Source organism: Melospiza melodia, unplaced genomic scaffold (genome assembly GCF_035770615.1).
Source record: "Melospiza melodia melodia isolate bMelMel2 unplaced genomic scaffold, bMelMel2.pri scaffold_383, whole genome shotgun sequence".
NCBI lineage: Eukaryota > Metazoa > Chordata > Aves > Passeriformes > Passerellidae > Melospiza > Melospiza melodia.
The window spans coordinates 26,983-52,896 of NW_026948704.1; the positions used below are offsets into that span (position 1 = coordinate 26,983).

Sequence of the window (25,914 nt, forward strand, 5' to 3'; positions counted from 1 at the left end):
AATCAGTATGGACCAGTATAAACCAGTACAGGTCAGTACGGACCAGTAAAACCAGTAAGAGACCAGTAACACCAGTAGGGACCAGTAAAACCAGTAACAGACCAGTACGGACCAGTAAAACCAGTAACAGGAGCCACAGCAGGGTCTCCATCACTCCCAGTGCTCCCAGTAACTGCTCCCAGTGCTCCCAGTATCAGCTCCCAGTAATCCCAGTATGGAGTGACAGCGGTGTCCCCATCACCGCCAGTGCTCCCAGTACCAGCTCCCAGTGCTCCCAGTAACACCAGTAACAGCTCCCAGTGCTCCCAGTACCAGCTCCCAGTGCTCCCAGTAACACCAGTAACAGCTCCCAGTGCTCCCAGTAACACCAGTAACAGCTCCCAGTAACACCAGTAACAGCTCCCAGTGCTCCCAGTACCAAGACTCTCATCCCTCCCAGTGCTCCCAGTGCCACAGTGTCACACCAGTGCTCCCAGTATAGTGACACCCAGTGTCCCCATCATTCCCAGTGCTCCCAGTATGGAGCGACACCGCTGTCCCCATCGCGCCCAGTGGCCACCAGTGCCACCAGTGCTCCCAGTAACAGCTCCCAGTGCTCCCAGTAACAGCTCCCAGTGCTCCCAGTATAGAACGACACCGCTGTCCCCGTCCCGCCCATGCCACCAGTGCCACCAGTGCTCCCAGTGCCAGCACCCTCAGCCTTCCCAGTGCTCCCAGTAAACAGCTCCCAGTTACACCAGTGCCACCAGTACAGAGCAACGCTGCTGTCCCCCATCATCCCCAGTGCTCCCAGTGCCACCAGTAACAGCTCCCAGTGCTCCCAGTAACAGCTCCCAGTACAAAACGACACCAGTGTCCCCATCGCGCTCAGTGTCCCCAGCGCTCCCAGTGCCACCAGTAACAGCTCCAGTGCTCCCAGTACAGAGTGACACCAGCGTCTCCATCACGCCCAGTGCTCCCCAGTAACACCAGTAACAGCACCCTCATCCCTCCCAGTGCTCCAGTAACAGCTCCCAGTGCTCCCAGTATGGAGCGACACTGGTGTCCCCATCCCTCCCAGTGCTCCCAGTGCCACCAGTCCCAGCACTCTCATCCGTCCCAGTGCTCCCAGTGCTCCCAGTATAGAATGACACCAGAGTCCCCATCACGCCCAGTGCTCCAGTATCAGCTCCCAGTAATCCCAGTATGGAGTGACAGTGGTGTCCCCATCACCGCCAGTGCTCCCAGTACCAGCTCCAGTGCTCCCAGTAACACCAGCAACAGCTCCAGTGCTCCCAGTAACACCAGTAACAGCTCCCAGTGCTCCCAGTACCAAGACTCTCATCCCTCCCAGTGCTCCCAGGTGCCACCAGTGTCACACCAGTGCTCCCAGTATAGTGACACCAGAGTCCCCCATCATTCCCAGTGCTCCCAGTACGGAGCGACACCGCTGTCCCCATCGCGCCCAGTGCCACCAGTGCTCCCAGTAACAGCAACCCTCATCCCTCCCAGTGCTCCCAGTACCAGCTCCCAGTGCTCCCAGTATAGTGACACGCTGTCCCCCATCGCGCCCAGTGCTCCCAGTGCTCCCAGTGCCAGCACCCTCAGCCTTCCCAGTGCTCCCAGTAACAGCTCCAGTTACACCAGTGCCACCAGTACAGAGCAACGCTGCTGTCCCCATCATCCCCAGTGCTCCCAGTGCCACCAGTAACAGCTCCCAGTGCTCCCAGTATGGAGCGACACTGCTGTCCCCATCATCCCCAGTGCTCCCAGTGCTCCCCAGTAACAGCTCCCAGTGCTCCCAGTAACAGCTCCAGTACAAAACGACACCAGTGTCTCCATCACCCCCAGTGCTCCAGTGCTCCCAGTGCCACCAGTGCCACCAGTGCTCCCAGTACAGAGCCACACCAGTGTCCCCATCGCGCTCAGTGTCCCCAGCGCTCCCAGTGCCACCAGTAACAGCTCCCAGTGCTCCCAGTGCAGAGTGACCACCAGCGTCTCCATCACGCCCAGTGCTCCCAGTAAACACCAGTAACAGCACCCTCATCCCTCCCAGTGCTCCCAGTAACAGCTCCCAGTGCTCCCAGTATGGAGCGACACCGCTGTCCCCATCGCGCCCAGTGCCACCAGTGCCACCAGTGCTCCCAGTACCAGCACCCCTCAGCCTTCCCAGTGCTCCCAGTAACAGCTCCCAGTTACACCAGTGCCACCAGTACAGAGCAACGCTGCTGTCCCCATCATCCCCAGTGCTCCCAGTGCCACCAGTAACAGCTCCCAGTGCTCCCAGTACAGAATGACACCAGCGTCCCCATCCCTCCCAGTCCCTCCCAGTATCATCACCCTCATCCCTCCCAGTGCTCCAGTGCTCCCAGTGCGGCCCCACCCCGCTGTCCCCACCCCCTCCAGTGCCACCCCCCACCCCTCCCAGTCCCTCCCAGTCCCTCCCAGTGCCCCAGTCCGAGCCTCCCTCTCCCCCCCATCCCCCCCCCCAAAACAGCCCCACCCCCCCTCCCCCCCCTCCCCCCCCCAGCGCTCCCAGTCCGATCCCCCCCCCCCATCCCCTCCCCCACCCCATCAGCGCCGCCCCTCCCCCCACCTGGAAGATGAAGCTGCTCCAGTTCGCGGGGTCCATCTCGCGACAGTCGCGACCGAATCGCGACCGAATCGCGGCCGGGGAGGAGGAGGAGGAGGAGGAGGAGGGGGAGGGGGAGGGGAGGGGGAGGGGGAGGGTGGGGGGATCGGGTGGGGGGAGGGGCGGGGGGCTCTGAGGGAGGGGGGGGGAGGGAGAGCGGCGTGAGGGGAGAGGTGGGCGGGGCCTCGCTGAGGGGGCGTGGTCGGTAGAGAGGCGTTGATTGGACGCGGCGCGCCCGCGGGCGGGCGATGATTGGGCGGGGCGATGTTGGCCACGCCTCCTTTTCCCCCTCAGGGGAAGCCACGCCCACCGCGGGTTTCCCGCCCTGCCGCCGCTCCCGCGCGCCCACAAAATGGAGGCGGCCGCGCGACCCCCGAGCCCCTCGGGAAAGGAGGGGCGCTGATTGGTCAGGACACGCCCATGAGGGAGGGGAGGAACCAATCAGAACGCAGCGCGGCGGAGGGCGCCATGTTGGGGAGAACGTTGTCATGGCAACCGCGCTGATTGGGTGACCGGGAGAACAAAGCCCCGCCCCCTCATCAATAAAGCCACGCCCTGTTGATTAATTGGTTATTAATTAATTATTCATGGCGCGCCCGCGGTGTTGTGGCCACGCCCTGCCTATGGCGCCGCCCCCGTCACGCCAGGCCACGCCCACTGCCGCCGGTTTCCCGCCTTTTTTCTCCCTCAAGAGCCGCCGCCATTTTGAGCCCCCCGGCCCCTCCCGCAACGGCGCCAAAAACCGCTCGAAATTCACCCAAAACTTCACTCAAAATTCACCAAAAAATCACCAAAAATTCGCCCAAATCCCAAAAATCCTCACCGGGATCCTTCAAAAAGGGTTTTGATCACAAAATTCCTCTTTCGTGAGTGAAAAATCAGCTTTTTCCTACCAAATCCGCTTTTTTTTTTACCCCAAAACCCACATTTTTATCCCTAAATCGACATTTTTAGCCCAAATTCCCCCCCTTTTTTTTACCACAAAAGATACATTTTTTATCTCAAAAATCCACTTTTTTCGACCTAAATTCCACTTTTCCCCCTCAAAATGTGATTATCTCCCCCCAAATCTTTCTTTTTTTCCCATAAATTCACATTTTGTTTTCCTCATATTCCCTTTTTCTCCCCCCAGAAATTCACCATTTCCCCCAAATTTGACTTTTTGTTCCCCAAAAATTCACCTTTTTCCCTAAAATTCATCTTTCCCTTCCAAAAAACCGCATTTTATCACCTTTTCTTCCCTAAAAATTCTCACTTTCTTCAAAAAATTCCCCTTTTCCTCACAAAATCCAAAATCCCACAAAAGTTTCACTTTTTTCCCACCTAAAATCCACCTTTTTTCCCCAAAAATTCACATTTTATTCCCAAAATTTATTTTTTTTCTCAACAAAATGCAGATTTTTTTATTTAAAAATCCCCTTTCCCCAAAATTCCCCCCAAATCTACCTTTTTTTCCTAAAAAAAATTCCCATTTTCTCACCTCAAATCCATCATTTTTCCGCCATTTTTTCAGAAAATTTCCAAGTTGTGAAAATATTTAGGAACTTTTGGGGAAAATCTTAGGAATTTTATGAAATTTTGGGGTTTCTATCCAATTTTTGGGTGGTTTTAATGGATTTTTTTTTACATTTTAGAAGGGAATTACAGGATTTTTTTAAATTTGGGGGAAATTTTGGAGCTGTGGGCGGAGCTTCACATAAGCCCCACCCACAGACGCACCCATTACCATATATGGAAATATTTTGGATTATTTTATTGCAATTTGTGGAGTTTTAAAAAGATTTTAGATAGAAATTTCAGGATTTTTGGGAAATTTTGGGGAAATTTTGGGGAAATTTTGGGGAAATTTTGGGATTCAGGCCAGGGGCGGAGCCTGTGCTGAAGCCCCGCCCACATCCCCACCCACTTCCATATATGGGCATTTTCTGGGTGGTTTTAATGGGATTTTTTTTTGTATTTTTAATGAGAAATTTTGGGGGAAATTTCAGGGAATTTTAGGGTTCACACAAAGGGGCGGAGCCTCCACCAAAGCCACGCCCACAACCACACCCACTTCCATATATGGGCATGTTTTGGGTGTTTTTAATGTTTTTTTTTTTATTTTTGGGGGTAGAAATTCCGGGATTTTTTGGGGAATTTCGGGGATTCAGGCCCAGGGGCGGAGCCTGTGCTTAAGCCCCACCACAGCCACACCCACTTCCATATATGGGCATAATTTGTGTGGTTTTAATGGGATTTTTTTTTATTTTTGGGGTAGAAATTCCGGGATTTTTTGGGGGAATTTCGGGGATTCAGGCCCAGGGGCGGAGCCTCCACCAAAGCCACGCCCACAACCACACCCAATACCATATATGGGCACATTTTGGGTGTTTTTTTATGGGATTTTTTTTTATTTTTGGGGTAGAAATTCCGGGATTTTTTTGGGGAATTTCGGGATTCAAACCCAGGGGCGGAGCCTGTGCTTAAGCCCCCACCCACAGCCACACCCACTTCCATATATGGGCATAATTTGTGTGTTTTTAATGCGATTTTTTTTTATTTTTGGGGTAGAAATTCCGGGATTTTTTTGGGGAATTTCGGGGATTCAGGCCCAGGGGCGGAGCCTCCACCAAAGCCACGCCCACAACCACACCCACTTCCATATATGGACATAATTTGTGTGGTTTTAATGGGAATTTTTTTATTTTTGGGGTAGAAATTCTGGATTTTTTGGGGGAATTTCGGGAATTCAGGCCCAGGGGCGGAGCCTGCGCCGGAGCTCCGCCCACAGCAGCTGCCGCTCCTCCTGGCCCCGCCCAGCGCCCCGCGGTTCTCGGCCGCTCGCCGCGCCAGGTACGGGATCGTCACCTCGGGGGACCCAGAGCCACCGACTTGTACACGGGGAGACCCCCGGCCCCTGCCCGGACACGCCCGGGGTCACCCGGGGTCAGGGGTCACGCGGGGGTCACTCGGGGGGTCACTCGGGGTCACTTTTGGGGTCAATTAAAGGGATTTCGGGGGGGGGATTTTTTTAGGTGTATTTTAGGGATTTTGGGGGGATTTTTTGGGGATTGGGGTCACCTGTGGTCACTCAGGGGTCACTCAGGGGTCACTCAGGGTCGCTCAAGGGTCATTTGGGGTCATTTGGGGTCATTTAAGGGGAATTTTTGGGGATTTTTTTTTATTTTTTTTTTATTTTTTGGGGGGGATTTGGGGTCACTCGTGGTCACTCAGTGGTCACTCAAGGTCAGTTTGGGGTCATTTGGGGTCATTTAAAGGAGTTTTGGGGGAATTTTTTTGGATTTTTTTTGGATTTGGGGTCACTCAGGGTCACTCAGGGGTCATCCAGGGGTCACTCAGGGGTCAATTTGGGGTCATTTCAGGTCTGTTTGGGGTCATTTGGGGTCATTTAAGGGGAATTATTTGGGGGGATTTTTTTTGGGTTTTTTGGGATTTGTGGGTCCCCTGTGGTCACTCCCAGGTCATTGTCATTAATGGTCACTCATTGGTCACTCAGTGGTCACTCATTGGTCACTCATTGGTCACTGTGGTCACTCCGTGGTCACTCTGTGGTCACCCATTGGTCACTCTGTGGTCACCCATTGGTCACTCTGTGGTCACTCAGTGGTCACTCAGTGGTCATTGTGGTCACTCTGTGGTCACTCAGGGGTCAGTGGTCAGTGGTCACTCATTGGTCACTCATTGGTCACCCATTGGTCACTCATTGGTCACTCATTGGTCACTGTGGTCACTCTGTGGTCACTCAGTGGTCACTCTGTGGTCACTCAGTGGTCACTCATTGGTCAGTGGTCACTCATTGGTCACTCATTGGTCACTCAATGGTCACTCAGGGGTCACTCTGTGGTCACTCAGTGGTCACTCTGGTCACTCACCCAGGGCCAGGCTCAGGTGCTCTCCCATCCCCTGCAGTTGCCCGAAGCAAACGGAGCCGGGCGGGACCCGGGACAGCCTGGGGGGGAATTTGGGCTCAAATCCGGCGATTTTGGGGTTTTGCAAAATTCACCCCCAAACTGACCCAAAATCAGCCCAAAATTGACCCAAAATCACCCCAAAATTAATCCAAAATTACCCCCAAATCACCCCCGAATAATCCCCAAAATTCCCCCCCCAAATTAAATAAAAATAATTTAAAATTAATTTAAAATTAACTCAAAATTAACCCCAAATTACCCAAAATATAAGAAAAAATTAATAAAAAATTAAACCCCAAATTTTGCAAAAATCCCAAAAAATTCGTAAAAAAAAAAAAAAAAAAATCCACCAAAAATTCACCAAAAAATTCTCAAAAATTTCATCAAAATTCACAATAAATCCACAAAATTCGCCGTAAAATCACCGAAAAAAAAACCTCAAAAAAATCACAAAAAAATCAGGAAAAATCCCCATTAAAATCTCCATAAATTCCCATTAAAATCTCGATAAATTCCCATCAAATTCCCCAAAATTCCCATTTTTGGCCCCGTTCTCACCCCCTGAGCGCGGCCAGCGCCGATTCCTCGTTGTGCGTGGCCGCCATCAGCGAGAGGCGCGAGCGCGGCCGGGCCAGGGCGGAGAGGAGGAGCTGCAGGCAGCGCTCGTAGCTGGGAGAGACCCAAAATCAGGGGAAATCAACCCAAAATCGGCCCAAAATTGGCCCAAAATTCACACAGAAATCACAGGAAATTCACCCAAAATTCAGCCCAAAATTCACCCAGAAATCAGCCCAAAATCACAGGAAATCAACGCAAAATTAACCCAAAATTGGCCCAAAATTCACCCAGAAATCAGAGGAAATTCACCCAAAATTCAGCGCAAAATTGGCCAAAACTTCACACAGAAATCAGCCCAAAATCACAGGAAATCAACCCAAAATGAATCCAAAATTGGCCCAAAATTCACCCAAATTGTAGCCCAAAATTGGCCCAAAATTCACCCAGAAATCAGCCCAAAATCACAGGAAATTCACCCAAATTTCAGCCCAAAATTGGCCTAAAATTCAGCCAAAATTTAGCCCAAATTTGGCCCAAAAAATCACCCCAAAATTTACCCAAAATCAGAGGAAATCAACCCAAAATTCAGCGCAAAATTGGCCCAAAATTCACCCAGAAATCAGAGGAAATTCACCCAAAATTCAGCGCAAAATTGGCCAAAAATTCACACAGAAATCAGCCCAAAATCACAGGAAATCAACCCAAAATGAATCCAAAATTGGCCCAAAATTCACCCAAAATTTAGCCCAAAATTAACCCCAAAATAACCCAAAAATAACCCAAAATTTAACCCAAATTTAACCCAAAAAATCACCCAAAATTCACCCAAAATTAACCCAAGAATCACCTAAAATTAACCCAAAATTAACCCAAAAATAACCCAAAATTTACCCAAAATTGACCCAAAATTTACCCAAAATTCCCCCAAATTTAACCCAAATTCCCCCAAATTCCCGCGCATCGCGGCCCCTCCCCCACCTGGCCGAGGTCTGCTCGGGCGTGTCCCAGGTGGGGGCGGGGCAGCCCCGGGCCCGGGCCCGCCCCTGCTCCTGGGCCAGGTAAGCCCCGCGCACCAACTTCACCCCGCAGCTGAGGCCGGCCCCGCCCACCCGGGCCAGGTGCGCGCGCAGCTCCGACTCCGTGGCCTGGGGGGGAGGGGACAGGTGTGATCAAAGTGTGCCCAAAGTGTGCCCGAAGTGTGCCCAGGTGTGCCCAGGTACCCCCCAGGTGTGCCTAGGTATGACCCAGGTACCTCCAGGTGTGTCTAGGTACCCCCAGGTGAGCTCAGGTGTGCCCAGGTGTGCCCAGGTGTGACCCAAGTGTGCCCAGGTACCCCCCAGGTGTGCCCAGGTGTGCCAAAGTGTGCCCAGGTGTGCCCCAGGTACCCCCAGGTGTGCCCAGGTGCACCCAGGTACCCCCAGGTGTGCCCAGGTGTGCCCAGGTGTGCCCAGGTGTGCCCAAAGTGAGCCCAGGTGTGCCCCAGGTACCCCCAGGTGTGCGCAGGTGAGTGCGCAGGTGAGACTCGGTGTCCTGGGGGAGGGGACAGAGGGGACGGGTGTGATCAAAGTGTGCCCAAAGTGTGCCCAGGTGTGCCCAGGTACCCCTCAGGTGAGCCCAGGTGTGCCCAGGTGTGACCCAGGTACCCCCAGGTGCGCGCGCAGCTCAGACTCGGTGGCCTGGGGGAGGGGACAGGTGTGATCAAAGTGTGCCCAAAGTGTGCCCAGGTACCCCCCAGGTGTGCCCAGGTACCCCCAGGTGAGCCCAGGTGAGCCCAGGTGTGCCCCAGGTACCCCCAGGTGTGCCCAGGTGCGCGCGCAGCTCGGACTCGGTGGCCTGGGGGAGGGGACAGAGGGGACAGGTGACATCAGGTGTGCCCAAAGTGTGCCCAGGTGCGCCCAGGTACCCCCCAGCTGTGCCCAGGTGTGCCCAGGTGTGACCCAGGTGTGCCCAGGTACCCCCAGGTGTGCCCAGGTGTGACCCAGGTACCCCCCAGGTGTGCCCAGGTGTGACCCAGGTACCCCCAGGTGCGCGCGCAGCTCCGACTCGGTGGCCTGGGGGAGGGGACAGAGGGGACAGGTGACATCAGGTGTGCCCAAAGTGTGCCCAGGTGTGCCCAGGTGTGCCCAGGTGCGCCCAGGTGTGCCCAGGTGTGCCCAGGTGCGCCCAGGTACCCCCCAGGTGTGCCCAGGTGAGACTCGGTGTCCTGGGGGAGGGCACAGGTGTGAATAAAATACCCCAAAATGTGCCTTAGGTACCCCCAGGTGTGCCCAGGTGGGGGGACAAGGAGAGACAGGTGAGATCAGGTGTGCCCAGGTGTGACTAAAATACCCCCAGGTGTGCCCAGGTGTGTCACTCATCCTCAGGTACCCCCCCGGGTGTGCCCAGGTGTGTTTTTACCCCCCCAGGTGTGCCCAGGTGTGCCACTCACCCTCAGGTAGGCCTGCCAGGTGTGCCCAGGTGTGACCGAGGTGTGCCCAGGTGTGACCCAGGTGTGCCCAGGTGAACCCAGGTGTGCCAGGTGTGCCACTCACCCTCAGGTAGGCCTGCCAGGTGTGCCCAGGTGTGCCCAGGTGTGCCCAGGTGTGCCACTCACCCTCAGGTAGGCCTGCCAGGTGTGCCCGGGTGTGCCCAGGTGTGTTTTTACCCCCCCAGGTGTGCCCAGGTGTGCCACTCACCCTCAGGTAGGCCTGCCAGGTGTGCCACACGCGGGCTCGGGGCCCGTCCCGGTTGTGCCTCCACATCAGCCCCCAGGTGAGGCAGGAGAGGGCGGGGTTCAGGTGAGACATCTCCGCGTCCACCAGCACCTGCACGTCCCGGGATGCCGCGGCCTGGGGGCACAGGTGGGCACAGGTGGGCACAGGTGTGGCACAGGTGTGCCCAGGTGTGCCCAGGTACCCAAAAATGAGGCTCAGGAACCACCCAGGTGTGCCCAGGTGTGCCTAAAATACCCCCAGGTGTGTCCCAGGTGTGCCCAGGTGTGGTTCAGGTAACCTCAGGTGTGGCACAGGTGTGCCCTGGTACCCCCCAGGTGTGCCCAGGTGTGCCCAGGTGAGGGCGGGGTTCAGGTGAGACATCTCCGCATCCACCAGCACCTGCACGTCCCGGGACGCCGCGGCCTGGGGGCACAGGTGGGCACAGGTGTGTCTCAGGTGCCCCCAGGTGTGCCCTGGTACCCCCCAGGTGTGCCCAGCTGTGCCCAGGTGTGCCCAGGTACCCAAAAATGAGGCTCAGGAACCAACCAGGTGTGCCCAGGTGTGGTTCAGGTGACCTCAGCTGTGTCCCAGGTGTGTTCAGGGGTGGCTCACGTGTGCCCAGGTGTGCCCAGGTGGGATTAAATACCCCCAGGTGTGGTTCAGGTACCCCCCAGATGTGCCCAGGTGCCCTCAGGTGTGCCCAGGTGTGGTTCAGGTGTGCCCAGGTACCCCAAAATGAGGCACAGAAACCCCCCAGGTGTGTCTCAGGTGTCCCCAGGGGTGCCCAGGTGTGCCCCAGGTGTGCCCAGGTGTGCCCCAGGTGTGCCCCAAAATGAGGCTCAGGAACCTGCCAGGTGCCCCCAGGTGTGCCCAGGTGTGGTTCAGGTGTGCCCAGGTAACCTCAGGTACCCCCACGTGTGCCCAGGTGGGCACAGGTGTGCCCAGGTGTGCCCAGGTATCCTCGTCCCATTTTCCCCACCATTTCCAGCTGTGCCCAGGTGTGTCCAGGTGTGGCTCAGATAACCTCAGCCGTGCCCAGGTGTGCCCAGGTGAACTCAGGTGCCCCCAGGTGTGCCCAGGTGTGCCCCAGGTGTGCCCAGGTGTGCCCCAGGTGTGCCAGGTGTGCCCCTCCCCCTCCCCTGAGGCCCCTCCCCCTCACCTGTGCCACCCGTTCCAGCCTCCTCAGGCCCCGCCCCAGGTGCTCGTTCTCCTCCGGGCTGAGCCAGGTGAGCCCCGGCGCCTGCCGAGGGGGCGTGGCCCCGGAAAAGGGGGCGTGGTCAGTGAAAAAAATAGGCGTGGTTTATGTAAAAGAGAGCGTGGTTTGGGTTAGAAGGGGCGTGGTTTGGGTTAGAAGGGGCGTGGTCAAAGGGGGTGGGGTTACCTGGCCGCCCAACATGGCCGCCACCTGTTCTGGGTTAAGCCCCGCCCCTTCCGGCTCGGCCAATCGGAGAGAGATTTTCTCCTGGGGGGGCGTGGTCAGAGTTGGCTCAGCTGAGCGGGCTCAGTGCCCCACAGAGGCCTCGGTGCCCCACAGATCCCTCAGTGCCCCATAGATCTGAGCCTGCCCCACAGATCCCTCAGTGCCCCACAGATCCCTCAGTGCCCCACAGATCCCAGTCCTGCCCCACAGATCCCAGTTCTGACCCATAGACACCAATCCTGACCCCATAGATCTCCATCCTCCCCCATAGACCCCACACATCCCCGTGCCCCACAGATCCCTCCCTGCCCCATAGATCCCCCTGCCCTACAGACCCCACAGATTCCCACCCCATAGATCACCCCACAGATCCCCCATAGACCCCACAGATCCCTGTGCCCCACAGATCCCACCCCACAGATCCCCCATTGATCCCACTGACCCTGCCCCATAGATCCCCCTGCCCCATTGACCCCACAGATGCCACCCCACAGATCCCCCTGCCCCACAGATCCCCCTGCCCCATTGACCCCACAGATGCCACCCCACAGATCCCACCCCACAGATCCCCCTGCCCCACAGATCCCCCTGCCCCATTGACCCCACAGATGCCACCCCACAGATCCCACCCCACAGATCCCCCTGCCCCACAGATCCCCCTGCCCCATTGACCCCACAGATCCCACCCCACAGATCCCACCCCACAGATCCCCCTGCCCCACAGATCCCCCTGCCCCATTGACCCCACAGATCCCACCCCACAGATCCCCCTGCCCCACAGATCCCCCTGCCCCATTGACCCCACAGATCCCACCCCACAGATCCCCCATTGATCCCACTGACCCTGCCCCACAGATCCCCCTGCCCCATTGACCCCACAGATGCCACCCCACAGATCCCCCTGCCCCACATCTCCCCGTGCCCCACATTTCGTACCCCACTCACGCAGAGCCGCTGGCTCAGCAGCGCCGTCACCTTCAGGCCCATCCCACAGTTCCCCCTGCCCCACAGTTCCCCCTGCCCCACAGATCCCCCTGCCCCACATCTCCCCGTGCCCCACAGATCCCCGTGCCCCACATCTCCCCCTGCCCCACTCACGCAGAGCCTCTGGCTGACCAGCGCCGTTATCTTCAGCTGCATGGCGGGCTCGGGCCCCGAGGCGGCCGCCAGCCCCACACACTCCAGGGCCGCCCCACAGTTCTGCTCGAACCACTCCTCGCTGCCCCACACGGACCCCAAAAACGTCAGGGAGCCACGAGTGACCCCCGAGGGACCCCCAAACCCCATCAGTGACCCCAGAGCTAACCCGCAAGGGACCCTAAAACCCCATAAGTGACCCCAGAATTGCCCCCTAAGTGACCCACTAGTGACTCCAGACCCACAAGAATCCCATAAGTGACCCCAGAACTCCATATGGGACCCACAAGTGACCCTAAAACCCCATAAGTGACCCCACAACTGCCCCATAAGTGACACCCACACCAAGAGACCCCCACATCCCATAAGTGACCCCAGAACTGCCCCATAAGTGACCCCAAAACCCCATAAGTGACCCCACAACTGCCCCATAAGTGACCCCATTAGTGACCCCAAAAACCCATAAGTGACCCCAAAACTGCCTCATAAGTGACACCCACATCACATAAGTGACTCACAGGTGACCCCAGGACACCATTAGTGACCCTAAAACCCCATGAGTGACCTCCAAAACCCCATAAGTGACCCCACACCCCATAAGTGACCCCAGAACTGCCCCATAAGTGACCCTAAAACCCCATAAGTGACCCCAACTCACCCCTCGCTGTCGGGTCCCTCACCCTCGATGGGCAGGGCCAGCAATGGCCGCAGGCCGCGGGCCCGGAGCCGCTGGCCCAGCTCCTGCACGGCCGCCGGGCTCCGGCCGACCGCAAACTGTCCCCAGAGGGACACGGAGAGAAGGGCTCGCCATAGGCGGGCACCCAGAACCCGGCGGGACGCCCGCAGGAACTGTGGGGAATGGAGGGAGGTTGGGGTGCTATGGGGACAAAATGGAGGGTGAGCGTGAGGGGAGAAAGGGCGGGAAAGGGTGAGGGGAGAAAGTGGAGGGCGAGCGTGAGGGGAGAAAGGAGGGAAAGTGTGAGGGGGGGAAATGGAGGAAAGTGAGGGGGGAAATGGAGGAGAAGTGTGAGGGGAAATGGAAAGTGTGAGGGAAAATGGAAAGTGTGAGGGGAGAAAAGGGCGGGAAAGTGTGAGGGGAGAAAAGGGTGGGAAAGTGTGAGGGGAGAAAATGGTGGGGGAGCATGAGGGGAGGGGAAGGGCAGGAAAGTATGAGGGGAGAAAAGGGTGGAAGAGTGTGAGAGGGAAATAGGTGGGAAAGTGTGAGGGGAAAAAGATGGGAAAGTGTGAGGGGTAAAAGATGGGAAACTGTGAGGGGAGGAAATGGAGGGCGAATGTGAGGGAAGGAAATAGTGGGGAACTGTGAGGGGAGAAAAGGGCAGGAAAGTGTGAGGGGAAGAAAAGGGTGGGAGAATGTGAGGGGAGAAAATGGAGGGAGAGTGTGAGGGGGGGGAAAAAGGTGGGAAAGTGTGAGGGGTGGAAATGGTGGGGAAGTGTGAGGGGAAGGAAAGGCCAGGAAAGTGTGAGGGGAGAAAATGGAGGGGAAGTGTGAGGGGAAAAAAGGGAAAAAAAGGCGGAGTGTGAGGGAAAGTGTGAGGGGAGGAAGTGGTGGGAAAATATGAAGAAAATGATGGGAAACAATGAGGGGACAGGAAGAAAGGAAGCCCTGAAGGGACAAAAAGGCCTCATCCCTGAAGGAAGAAAATGAAGGGAGCCATGAGGGAACAGGAGGAAGGGGATGCCCCATGCCATTTTCCCCTCACAGCTGCTTCAGAAGGACACAGCCCAGGACCCACCATGACTGTGAAGAGCAGAGCTGAATTTTGGGGTTCACTTAAATGTGGTTTGGGAGCAGGTTATAGGGCAGAAATTAAGTGTAGATTTGGAGATTTAGGGGTCACTTATAGGGTTAGGAGGGAGTTGGGGGTCATTAGTGGAATTTGGGGGGCTTCTGTGGGGCAAGGGAGGGGTTTGGAGATCACTTCTGGGGCAGTTTGTGAGGGCAGAAAATGGCGGGAAGCCCTGAGGGTGCCTCTGTATAGTTATGGGGGGGGTCTCTATGGGTCAGGGGTCTCTCTGTGGGTCAGGGGTCTCTATTTGAGGTAGGGGGGTCCCCATTTTGGGGAGGGGGTCTCACCGCCTCGGGGTCCTGCTGCAGCCGGGGGTGGGAGCAGAGGGCGAACACCAGCAGGCCCCGGAGCAGCTCCCACCACCCCAGCACCGCCAGGGCCCGGCCCTCCCTCACCATCACCTCCACCTGCTGCTGCAATGGCGACCCCTCGCCACCTTCTGAGCCCTGCTGCCCCACAGATCCCCCCACAGACCCCTCCTGCCCCACGGATTTACCCCCAGGCCTCTCCTGCCCCATAGATCTCCTCCGCTCCATAGATCTCCACAGGGACCCCCTCCAACCTTTGGTCACTCCCTGCCCCATAGATCGACCCTCAGACCGCCCCTGCCCCACAGATCCCCCCATAAATCTCCCCTGCCCCACAGATTCCCCCATAAATCCCCCCAGGGACCTCCTCTGCCCCATAGATCCCCCCATAAATCTCCCCAGGAACCTCCCCTGCCCCGTAGATCTCCCCTGCCCGATAGATCCCGCCATAAATCCCCCCAAACATCTCCCCTGCCCCAGAGATTCCCCTATGAATCCCCCCAAGGACACCCCCTGCCCCACAGATCTCCCCAAGGACCCCCCCTGCCCCAGAGATCCCCACAGGGACGCCCCCTGCCCCAGAGATCTCGCCAAGGACGCCCCCTGCCCCATGGCGGCACCAGGAGGACTCTGAGGGGGGTGGGGGAGGGGTGAATTTATCCCCCAGTCCCCCCTCGAGTCACTCATTAACGGGGTTAATTAGTGAGGGATTAATAAGGGGCAAAGCTGCCCCTCCGCCAGCCTTCGTCACTCATTAACAAGGGGTTTTTAGATGAGTAATTAATTAATGTCTGAATGATTTTTGGGGCACCGTTATGGGGCAGGGTGAATCCCCGTGTTGCTCATTAACCAGGGCTGATTAATTAATTAATAATTTTAAGTAATTATTATAAATTAATTCATTTTATCAAGATGGAGAGTTGTGGGGGACGTTATGGTGCAGATTATTGGGCAGGTGACACTCCCTTGATGCTGATTAATAAATTGTAAATTACTAAGTAGTAATTTAATTCACAATTTTATCAGTCCATTAATAAATTTGATTAAAATGGGGAAGAACAATGGGGCAGAATCTCCAGGAAAGTTACAGGGCAGGGGACACCATTAATTAATAAAGGATAATTATTTATTTATGGGTTTTAAGTCATTATTTTATTAAAATTAAGAGTTGTGGGGCAGAATCAGTGGGCCACACTGAGGGGACAAAATGGAGGGAAGCCATGAGGGGAGAAAATGGAGGGAAGGTGTGAGGGGAGAAAATGGAGGGAAGGTGTGAGGGGACAAAATGGAGGGAGGCCGTGGGGGGACAAAATGGAAGGAAACTGAGGGGAGAAAATGGGGGGAAGCTGTGAGGGTACAAAATGGAGGGAAGCCATGAGGGGACAGGGAGAAGGGAAGCCATGATGGGAGAAAATGGAGGGAAGCTGTGAGGGGAGGGAGTGGTAAGGCAGCCATGAGAGGACAAAGTGAAGGGACGCCATGAGGGACAAAATTGTGAGGGGACACGGAGAAAAGGAAGCCATGAGAGAACAAGAAAGGAAACTATGAGAAGAGAAAATGGTGGAAAACTGTGAAGGGACAAAGAGAAGGGAGTCCATGAGAGGAGAAAATGGCAGGAAATTGTGAGGGGAGAAAATAGAGGGAAGCTGTGAGGGGAGAAATTGGAGAGAAGCTGTGAGGGGACAAAATGGAGAGAAGCTGTGAGGGGAGCAAATGGTGGAAAACTGTGAGGGGACAAAGAGAAGGGAAGCCATGAAGGGAGAAAATGGCAGGAAATTGTGATAAGAAAAAATGAAGTGTGAGGGGAGAGTGAGGAGAGAAAATGGCAGGAAATTTTGATGAGAGAAAATGGAGATAAAGTGTGAGGGGAGAGGGAAAAGGGAAGCCATGAGAGGACAAAATGGTGGGATCCAAGAGGGAACTAGAAAGGAAGCCATGAGGGAAGAAAATGGGATATTGTGAAGGAACAAGGGAAACCATGAAGGGAGAAAATGGCAGGAAATTGTGAGAAGATAAAATGGAGGTAAAGTGTGAGCGGAGACGCACAAGGGAAGCCATGAGGGAACATGGTAATGGGGCAACCATGACAGGAAAAAATGGTGGGAAAATGTGAGGGGACAAAGGGTCAAAACGGTAGAAAACTGTGAGGGGAAAAAATGGTGGAAAATTGTGAGGGAACAAAGAGAAGGAAGGCCATGAGGGCAGAAAATGGTGGGAGCCATGAGGGAACATGGAAATGAAGCAGCCATAAAAGAATAAAATAGTAGGAAATTTTGAGAGAACAAAAAGGTGGAAAACAGAAAAAAAAATGGCCAGATCCCTGAGAGGACAAAATGGTGGAAAGCCATGAAGGGAAAGAATGAAGAAGATGAGAAAGGGGGTGACCATGAGGGAACAGAGTGAAGAAAAACCACGAAAGGAGCCATAAAATGATGGGGTGAAGGGAAGCCATGATGGGAGAAAAAGCAAGAAAATGTGAGGGGAGAAAAAAGGTGGGAAAATGTGAGGGGGAGAAAAAAAGTGGGAAAATGTGACGGGGTAAAAAAGGGCGGGAAAACGTGAGGGAGAAAAAAAGGCAGGAAAACGTGAGGGGAGGAAAAAAGGCGGGAAAATCTGAGGGGAGAAAAAGCAGAAAAATGAGAAGGAAAAAATGTGAGGGAATAAAAAAAAGAGAAAAATGTGAGAGGAGAAAAAAGGCGGGAAAATGTGAGGGGAGGAAAAAAGGCGGGAAAACGTGAGGGAAGAAGCTTTGGGGTCACTTATGGGGCAGAGCGAGGATCTGTGGGGCAGCCCTCACCCCGCTCTTCATTACCACATTAATGAACACCTCATTAACGCGCTCTTTAATAATTCATTTATTAATTTCCAACAGCGGGACCCTCGATGGAACAGGTGAGTGATCTGTGGGGCAGGTGAGGGATGTATGGGGCAGGTAAAGGGATTTATGGGGCAGGTAAGGCCTCTGTGGGGCAGATGGTGACATTTTGCCCAGGTGAGGGGATTGTAGGACAGGTAATGGATCCGTGGGGCGGGTGAGGGCTCCGTGGGGCAGGTGAGGGTCCCGCCGCGGCCCAGGTGTGTCTCTGGGGCCCAGGTGTGCCTCAGTAGTTGCTGCGCTCCTGCCGGAAGCCGCCGCGCCGCAGGTACCCGTCGCCCTTGCGGTATCCGCCATCTTTCTGGTCTGGGGGGACAGACGGACAGGTGAGGGCAGGGCGGGGCACAGGTGTGCCCAGGTGTGCCCAGGTGTCCCTCGGGTGTAGCCAGGTGTATCCCAGACATCTCCACCTTCCCCCAAGTGTATCACTGAGTAACCCAGGTGTGCCAGGTGCGTCCAGGTGTGCCCAGGTATATCCAGCCCAGGTGTGCCCCAGGTATACCCCAGGTGTAGTCCAGCTGTGCCCAGGTGTATCCAGCTGTGCCCAGGTGTATCCAGGTGTGTCCAGCTGTGCCCCAGGTATGCCCCAGGTATACCCCAGGTGTATCTAGGTGCGCCCCAGATGTATCCAGGTGCACCCAGGTGTGCCCAGGTGAGCCCAAAGTGTACCCCAGGTGTGCCCCAGACACCTCCACCACCCAGGTGTGTCCCCGAGTAACCCAGATGTGTCCAGCTGTGCTCCGGTGTACCCAAGGTGTGCCCCAGGTGTGTCCCAGCTGTGCCCAGGTGTGCCCCAGGTATATCCACGTGTGCCCAGGTGTACCCCAGGTGTGCCCAGGTGTACCCCAGGTGTACCCAGAGGTGCCCCAGGTGTGCCAAGGTGCCCCCAGGTGTGCCAAGGTGCCCCCAGGTGTGCCCCAGGTGTGCCCAGGTGTGTCCCAGGTGTGCCCCAGGTGTGCCAAGGTGCCCCCAGGTGTGCCCAGGTGTATCCAGCTGTGCCCCAGGTGTACCCAGGTGTGCCCCAGGTGTGCCCAGGTGTGCCCAGGTGTGTCCCAGGTGTACCCAGAGGTGCCCCAGGTGTGCCAAGGTGCCCCCAGGTGTGCCCAGGTGTATCCAGCTGTGCCCCAGGTGTGCCCAGGTGTGCCCCAGGTGCCCCCAGGTGTGCCCCAGGTGTGCCAAGGTGCCCCCAGGTGTGCCCAGGTGTATCCAGCTGTGCCCCAGGTGTACCCAGGTGTGTCCCAGGTGCCCCCAGGTGTGCCAAGGTGCCCCCAGGTGTGCCCCAGGTGTGTCCCAGGTGTGCCCCAGGTGTGCCCAGGTGTGCCCAGGTGTGCTCACCTCGGAAGTACCCGCCGTAGGCTCCCTGCCTCTGGTCCAGCACGCGCTCGTTGTTCTCCACCAGGTTGCCCAGCTTCTCGGCCAGCTGCAGCGCCAGGTTCTGCGTGGCCGTCGGCTCCGTCCGGTGCATCATCACCGTGGCCGTGGGCTGGTCCAGCGAGGCCTGCAGGTGTGCACAGGTGAGGTTACCTGGCCCACAGGTGACCCCAAAAATCCCACCTGAAATCACCCCAAAATGGCTCCAAACCTGCCCCAAATCACCCCAAAATGGCCCCAAACCACCCCAAAATGGCCCCATTTGGGTCTCTCCACCATCATGGTGGGTTTGGGCTGGTCCAGCGAGGCCTGCAGGTGTGCACAGGTGAGGTTACCTGGCCTGCAGGTAACCCCAAAAATCCCACCTGAAATCACCCCAAAATGGCTCCAAACCTGCCCAAACCACCCCAAAATGGCCCCATTTGGGTCTCCCCATCATCACCGTGGCCGTGGGCGGGTCCAGCGAGGCCTGCAGGTGTGCACAGGTGAGGTTACCCGGCCCACAGGTGACCCCAAAAATCCCACCTGAAATCACCCCAAAATGGCTCCAAAACTGCCCAAAACCACCCCAAAATGGCCCCACTTGGGTCTCCCCACCATCATGGTGGTTTTGGGCGGGTCCAGCGAGGCCTGCAGGTGTGCACAGGTGAGACTCACCTGTCCTGCAGGTAACCCCAAAAATCCCACCTGAAATCACCCCAAAATGGCTCCAAAACTGCCCAAACCACCCCAAAATGGCCCCATTTGGGTCTCCCCATCACCATGGTGGTTTTGGGCTGGTCCAGCGAGGCCTGCAGGTGTGCACAGGTGAGACTCAGGTAACCCCAAAAAAACCACCTGAAATCACCCCAAAACTGCCCCAAATTTGACCAAAATGGCCCCAAACCACCCCAAAATGGCCCCATTTGGGTCTCCCCATCACCATGGTGGTTTTGGGCTGGTCCAGCGAGGCCTGCAGGTGTGCACAGGTGAGACTCACCTGTCCTGCAGGTGACCCCAAAACCCCCACCTCAAACTGTCCCAAAATGGCTCCAAAACTGCCCCAAATTGACCAAACTTTGACCCCAAACCCACCGAAATTCACCCCAAAGCGCCTCTCAGGTGAGGCCACGCCTGTCCCCTGGTGTCCCCAGGTGTCCCTGGTGTGTCCCAGGTGTCCCCAGGTGTCCCTGGTGTGTCCCCAATGTCCCCACACCTGTCCCCAGGTGTGTCCCAGGTGTCCCCAGGTAAGGTCACACCTGTCCCCAGGTGTCCCCAATGTCCCCAGGTGTCCCCTCACCTGTCCCAGGTGTCCCCAGGTGTGTCCCCAATGTCCCCAGGTGTGTCCCCAATGTCCCCAGGTGTGTCCCCAATGTCTCCAGGTGTGTCCCAGGTGTGTCACACCTGTCCCAGGTGTCCCCAGGTGTGTCCCAGGTGTGTCCCCAATGTCCCCAGGTGTGTCCCCAGGTGTGTCCCCAATGTCCCCAGGTGTGTCCCCAGGTGTGTCCCCAATGTCCCCAGGTGTGTTCCAGGTGTCCCCAGGTGTGTCCCCAGGTGTGTCCCAGGTGTCTTAGGTCAGGTCACACCTGTCCCAGGTGTCCCCAAGTGTCCCCAGGTGTCCCCAATGTCCCCACACCTGTCCCCAGGTGTGTCCCAGGTGTCCCCAGGTAAGGTCACACCTGTCCCCAGGTGTCCCCAATGTCCCAGGTGTCCCCTTACCTGTCCCAGGTGTCCCCAGGTGTGTCCCCAATGTCCCCAGGTGTGTCCCCAGTGTCCCCAGGTGTCCCCAGGTGTCCCCTCACCATCAGCTCCTCGTTGATGATCATTTTGCTGATGATCCCGCGCACCGTGGGTGTGTCCCCAGGTGTGTCCCCAATGTCCCAGGTGTGTCCCCAATGTCCCCAGGTGTGTCTCAGGTGTCCCCACACCTGTCCCCAGGTGTGACCCAGGTGTCCCCAGGTAAGGTCACACCTGTCCCCAAGTGTCCCCAATGTCCCCAGGTGTCCCCTTACCTGTCCCAGGTGTCCCCAGGTGTGTCCCCAATGTCCCCAGGTGTGTCCCCAATGTCCCCAGGTGTCCCCAGGTGTGTCCCCAATGTCCCAGGTGTCCCCAGGTGTGTCACACCTGTCCCAGGTGTCCCCAATGTCCCCTCACCATCAGCTCCTCGTTGATGATCATTTTGCTGATGATCCCGCGCACCGTGGGTGTGTCCCAGGTGTGTCCCCAATGTCCCAGGTGTGTCCCCAATGTCCCCAGGTGTGTCCCCAGGTGTGTCCCAGGTGTCTCAGGTCAGGTCACACCTGTCCCAGGTGTCCCCAAGTGTCCCCAATGTCCCCAGGTAAGGTCACACCTGTCCCCAAGTGTCCCCAATGTCCCCAGGTGTCCCCTTACCTGTCCCAGGTGTCCCCAGGTGTGTCCCCAATGTCCCCAGGTGTGTCCCAGGTGTGTCCCAGGTGTGTCCCCAGGTGTGTCCCCAATGTCCCAGGTGTCCCCAGGTGTGTCACACCTGTCCCAGGTGTGTCCCCAATGTCCCCTCACCATCAGCTCCTCGTTGATGATCATTTTGCTGATGATCCCGTGCACCGTGGGCAGGTCCAGCTCAAACATGGCCGCCAGCGTCTCCATGCTGCAAAATTCCCATTTCACCCCTTTCTAACCCAAAATTGGTTTTTTTTTAACACCCAAATTCCCCAGTTTTTTACCTCCAAATTAAACATTTGTTATCGTTTAATTAGAAAAAAACTATATACTTGGAAAATTCCCCACTTTTACCACAAAAATCACCAAATTTTTACCTCAAGATTCAGAATTTTTACCTTAAAATTCCCAAATTTTTCCCTCAAAAATTCACCAATTTTTTACCATAAAATTCCCAAATTTTTCCCTCAAAAATTCACCAATTTTTTACCATAAAATTCCCAAATTTTTCCCTCAAAAATTCACCAATTTTTTACCATAAAATTCCCAAATTTTTCCCTCAAAAATTCACCAATTTTTTACCATAAAATTCCCAAACTTTTCCCTCAAAAATTCACCAATTTTTTACCATAAAATTCCCAAAATTTCCCCTCAAAATTCACATTTTTCTGGCTCAAAATTCGCCAATTTTTGCCTCTAAAATTCCTAATTATTTTTATGTCAAAATTCACTTTTAGACTCAAATTTCCCAATTTATTTTTTAGCTCAAAAGTTTTACCCCAAAATTCACCATTTTTAACCCAAAAATTCACATTTTTTTTACCTCAAGGATTCACAATTTTTAGCTCGAAACCACCATTTTCTTATCTAAAAATTCACATATTTTCACCTCAAATTTCCCAAACTTTTCCTTCCAAATGAACAATTTCCTCTCTAATAATTAATATATTTTTACCTCAAAATTCACCATTTTCCTCCTTCTGAATCTCCCATTTTTCACCCCTGAAATTCACATTTTTTAGCCCCAAAATCGCCCATTTTTGACCCAAACTTCTTGGGTTTTTTTACCCCTAAAATTCACATTTTTTAGCCCCAAAATCCCCCATTTTTGACCCAAAATTCTCGTTTTTTGCCCCAAATTTCTGACCTGATGGAGTCGTAGACGCTGCTGTAGGTGAACAGGTACGTGCGCAGCGACTCCTCCTGGATCTTCCTGCAGGGGCACAGCGGGGTCACACCCAAAATCCTCCAGAATTACCCCAAAATTACCCAAAATCCTCCAGAATTACCCCAAAATTACCCAAAATCCTCCAAAATGGCCCCAAAATGACCCAAAATGGCCTCAAATCCTCCAAAATTGCCCCAAAATGGCTGAAAATGGCCCCAAAATGACCCAAAATGGCCCCAAAATGGCTGAAAATGGCCCCAAAATGGCTCCAAAATGACCCAAAATCCTCCAAAATTACCCCAAAATGATCCAAAATCCTCTAAAATGGCCCAAAAATGGCCCCAAAATGGCCTCAAATCCTCCAAAATGGCCCCAAAATCCTCCAGAATTACCCCAAAATTACCCAAAATCCTCCAAAATGGCCCCAAAATGACCCAAAATGGCCCCAAAATGGCTGAAAATGGCCCCAAAATGGCTCCAAAATGACCCAAAGTCCTCCAAAATTACCCCAAAATGATCCAAAATCCTCCAAAATGGCCCCAAAATGGCCCCAAAATGACCCCAAATCCTCCAGAATTACCCCAAAATGGCCAAAAGTGGCCCCAAAATCCTCCTTGCCTCACCCAAAATGGCTGAAAATGGCCCCAAAATGGCTCCAAAGTGACCCAAAATCCTCCAAAATTACCCCAAAATAACCCAAAATCCTCCAAAATGGCCCCAAAATAACCCAAAATCCTCCTTCCCTCACCCAAAGTGGCCTAAAATGGCCCCCAAATGACCCCAAATGGCCCCAAAATGACTCAAAATCCTCCTTTCCTCACCCAAAATGGCCCCAAAATGACCCAAAGTGGCTCAAAATGGCCCGAAAATGACCCAAAATCACCCAAAAATTGGCCAAAATCACTGAAAATCACCCAAATTTGCCCAAAATCGCGATTTTTGAGTCTCACCTGACGAGCATGGCGCGCACCTGGTCGGCCTCGGGGAACAGGTCCCACACTTTGCCGTTCATCTTCTCGTTGACCACGAAGCGATGGCAGCGGCGCCAGTCCCCGGTTTTCATGGCCTTGGAGGCGGCCACCACGTGCTCCCGCATCGACTCGGGGGGACCTGGGCGGGGGACAGAGATTTGGGGTGAAAAATGAGAATTTTGGGCAAAAAAAATTAAAAATTTTGGAAAAAAAATGGAGTTTTTAGGGTTAAAAATGGAGATTTTGCGGTTAAAAATGGAATTGTTGGAGGTCACAAAATGGCGGCCACCACCACGTGCTCCCACATCGACTCGGGGGGACCTGGGCGGGGGACAGAGGTTTGGGGTGAAAAATGAGAATTTTGGGCAAAAAATTAAAAAATTTTGGAAAAAAAATGGAGTTTTTAGGGTTAAAAATGGAATTTTTACAGTTAAAAATGGAATTTTTGGAGGTCACAAAATGGCGGCCACCACCACGTGCTCCCGCATCGACTCGGGGGGACCTGGGCGGGGGACAGAGATTTGGGGTGAAAAATGAGAATTTTGGGCAAAAAATTAAAAAATTTTGGAAAAAAATTGGAGTTTTTAGGGTTAAAAATGGAATTTTTACAGTTAAAAATGGAATTTTTGCAGGTCACAAAATGGCGGCACCTTCAGGGGTTGAGAAGGTCCTGGATAGGTGGGACACAGGTGGGGACACCTGACAGAATTTTGGGGTGAAAAATGCAAAATTTGGGTAAAAAAATGTCAATTTTGGGAAAAAAATTTGGAGTTTCTAGGGTTAAAAATGGAATTTTTACAGTTAAAAATGGAACTGTTGGAGGTCACAAAATGGCGGCCACCACCACGTGCTCCCGCATCGACTCGGGGGGACCTGGGGCAGGGGACAGAGATTTGGGGTGAAAAACGAGGATTTTGGGCAAAAAAAATTTAAAAAATGGGGAAAAAATGGAGTTTTTAGGGTTAAAAATGGGATTTTTATGGTTGGAAATGGAATTGTTGGAGGTCACAAAATGGCGGCAGCTCCAGGGGTTGAGAAGGTCCTGGACAGGTGGGACACAGGTGGGGACACCCAGGGACAAGTGACAGAATTTTAGGGTGAAAAATGCAAAATTTGGGTAAAGAATGTCAATTTTGGGAAAAAAATTTTGAGTTTTTAGGGTTAAAGATGGAATTTTTACAGTTAAAAATGGAATTGTTGGAGGTCACAAAATGGCGGCAACCACCACGTGCTCCCGCATCGACTCGGGGGGACCTGGGCAGGGGACAGAGATTTGGGGTGAAAAATGAGAATTTTGGGCAAAAAAAATTTAAAAAATGGGGAAAAAATTGGAGTTTTTAGGGTTAAAAATGGGATTTTTGGGGTTGGAAATGGAAATTTCGGAGGTCACAAAATGGCGGCAGCTCCAGGGGTTGAGAAGGTCCTGGACAGGTGGGACACAGGTGGGGACACCCAGGGACAAGTGACAGAATTTTGGGGTGAAAAATGCAAAATTTGGGAAAAAAATGTAAATTTTGGGCAAAAAATTTGGAGTTCTTGGAGTTAAAAATGGAGATTTTGTGGTTGGAAATGGAAATTTTGGAGGTCACAAAATGGCGGCAGCTCCAAGGTCCAGGATGGACTCAGGGGGACCTGGGACAGGTGAGACACAGGTGGGACACAGTTGGGGACACGTGGGGACAAGTGACAGAATTTTGGGGTGAAAAATGCAAAATTTGGGAAAAAAATGTCAATTTTGGGAAAAAATTTTGAGTTTTTAGGGTTAAAAATGGAATTTTTACAGTTAAAAATGGAATTGTTAGAGATCACAAAATGGCGGCCACCACCACGTGCTCCCGCATCGACTCGGGGGGACCTGGGCGGGAGACAGAGATTTGGGGTGAAAAATGAGAATTTTGGGCAAAAAAAATTTAAAAAATTGGGGAAAAAATGGAGTTTTTAGGGTTAAAAATGGAATTTTTATGGTTGGAAATGGAAATTTCGAAGATCACAAAATGGCGGCCACTTTGGCCTGAGGAACATCAAGGAGATCCAGAATCTCCATTTTAAGAGATAGAAGAGCCAAACCAAGAGTGAATTAAGGTAATTATGGACCTCAAGAACCCAATTTTGGGTCAAAATTACTAAATTTTAAGCCAAACCCCCAATTTTGGTGTGAGGAACATCAGGAACATCTAAAACCGCCATTTTTGGACATAGAAGAACCAAACCAAGACTGAATTAGGGTAATTATGGACCTCAAGAACCCAATTTTAGATCGAATTTTCCAAATTTCGCACAAAATACCAGATCTTGGTCTGAGGAACATCAAGGAGATCTAGAACTGCCATTTTAAGAGATAGAAGAACCAAACCAAGAGCGAATTAAGGTAATTATGGACCTCAAGAACCCAATTTTAGATCGAATTTTCCAAATTTCGCATGAAATACCAAATTTTGGTCTGAGGAACATCAGGAACATCTAAAATCGCCATTTTAGAAAGTAGAAACACCAAACCAAGACTGACCCAAGGTAATTATGGACCTCAAAACCCAATTTTAGGTCAAATTTTCCAAATTTCTCACAAAAAGGACCAGATTTTGGTCTGAGGAACATCAAGAACATCTAGAATCTTCATTTTAAGAGACAGAAACACCAAAGCGAGAGTGAACTAAGATAATTATGGACCTCAAGAACCCAATTTTGA

The 25,914-nt window shown here is 53.7% G+C and overlaps 1 protein-coding gene and 2 long non-coding RNA genes across 3 annotated transcripts; all 3 read right to left on the bottom strand.

The window, feature by feature from the left end:
* Positions 1-5,280: 5,280 nt before the first annotated feature.
* LOC134434546 (uncharacterized) lies at positions 5,281-7,140 on the bottom strand. The gene is made up of 3 exons (XR_010031873.1): positions 7,081-7,140; positions 6,484-6,560; positions 5,281-5,507 (listed from the first exon to the last, which is right to left on the bottom strand). It is a non-coding gene; the product is annotated as an uncharacterized LOC134434546 (long non-coding RNA).
* A 3,791-nt stretch (positions 7,141-10,931) lies between these two features.
* LOC134434543 (uncharacterized) lies at positions 10,932-13,053 on the bottom strand. Its single transcript, XR_010031872.1, has 4 exons — positions 12,989-13,053; positions 12,292-12,412; positions 11,155-11,235; positions 10,932-11,013 (listed from the first exon to the last, which is right to left on the bottom strand). It is a non-coding gene; the product is annotated as an uncharacterized LOC134434543 (long non-coding RNA).
* Positions 13,054-17,277: 4,224 nt separating this feature from the next.
* On the bottom strand, positions 17,278-23,716 carry EIF3CL (eukaryotic translation initiation factor 3 subunit C like). The gene is made up of 7 exons (XM_063183216.1): positions 23,685-23,716; positions 23,476-23,549; positions 23,208-23,367; positions 22,237-22,302; positions 21,210-21,297; positions 18,657-18,819; positions 17,278-17,627 (listed from the first exon to the last, which is right to left on the bottom strand). Exons 1-7 carry the CDS (start codon positions 23,714-23,716, stop codon positions 17,548-17,550), a joined length of 663 nt encoding a protein of 220 aa, XP_063039286.1. The 3' UTR covers positions 17,278-17,547.
* Between the last annotated feature and the right edge of the window lie 2,198 nt (positions 23,717-25,914).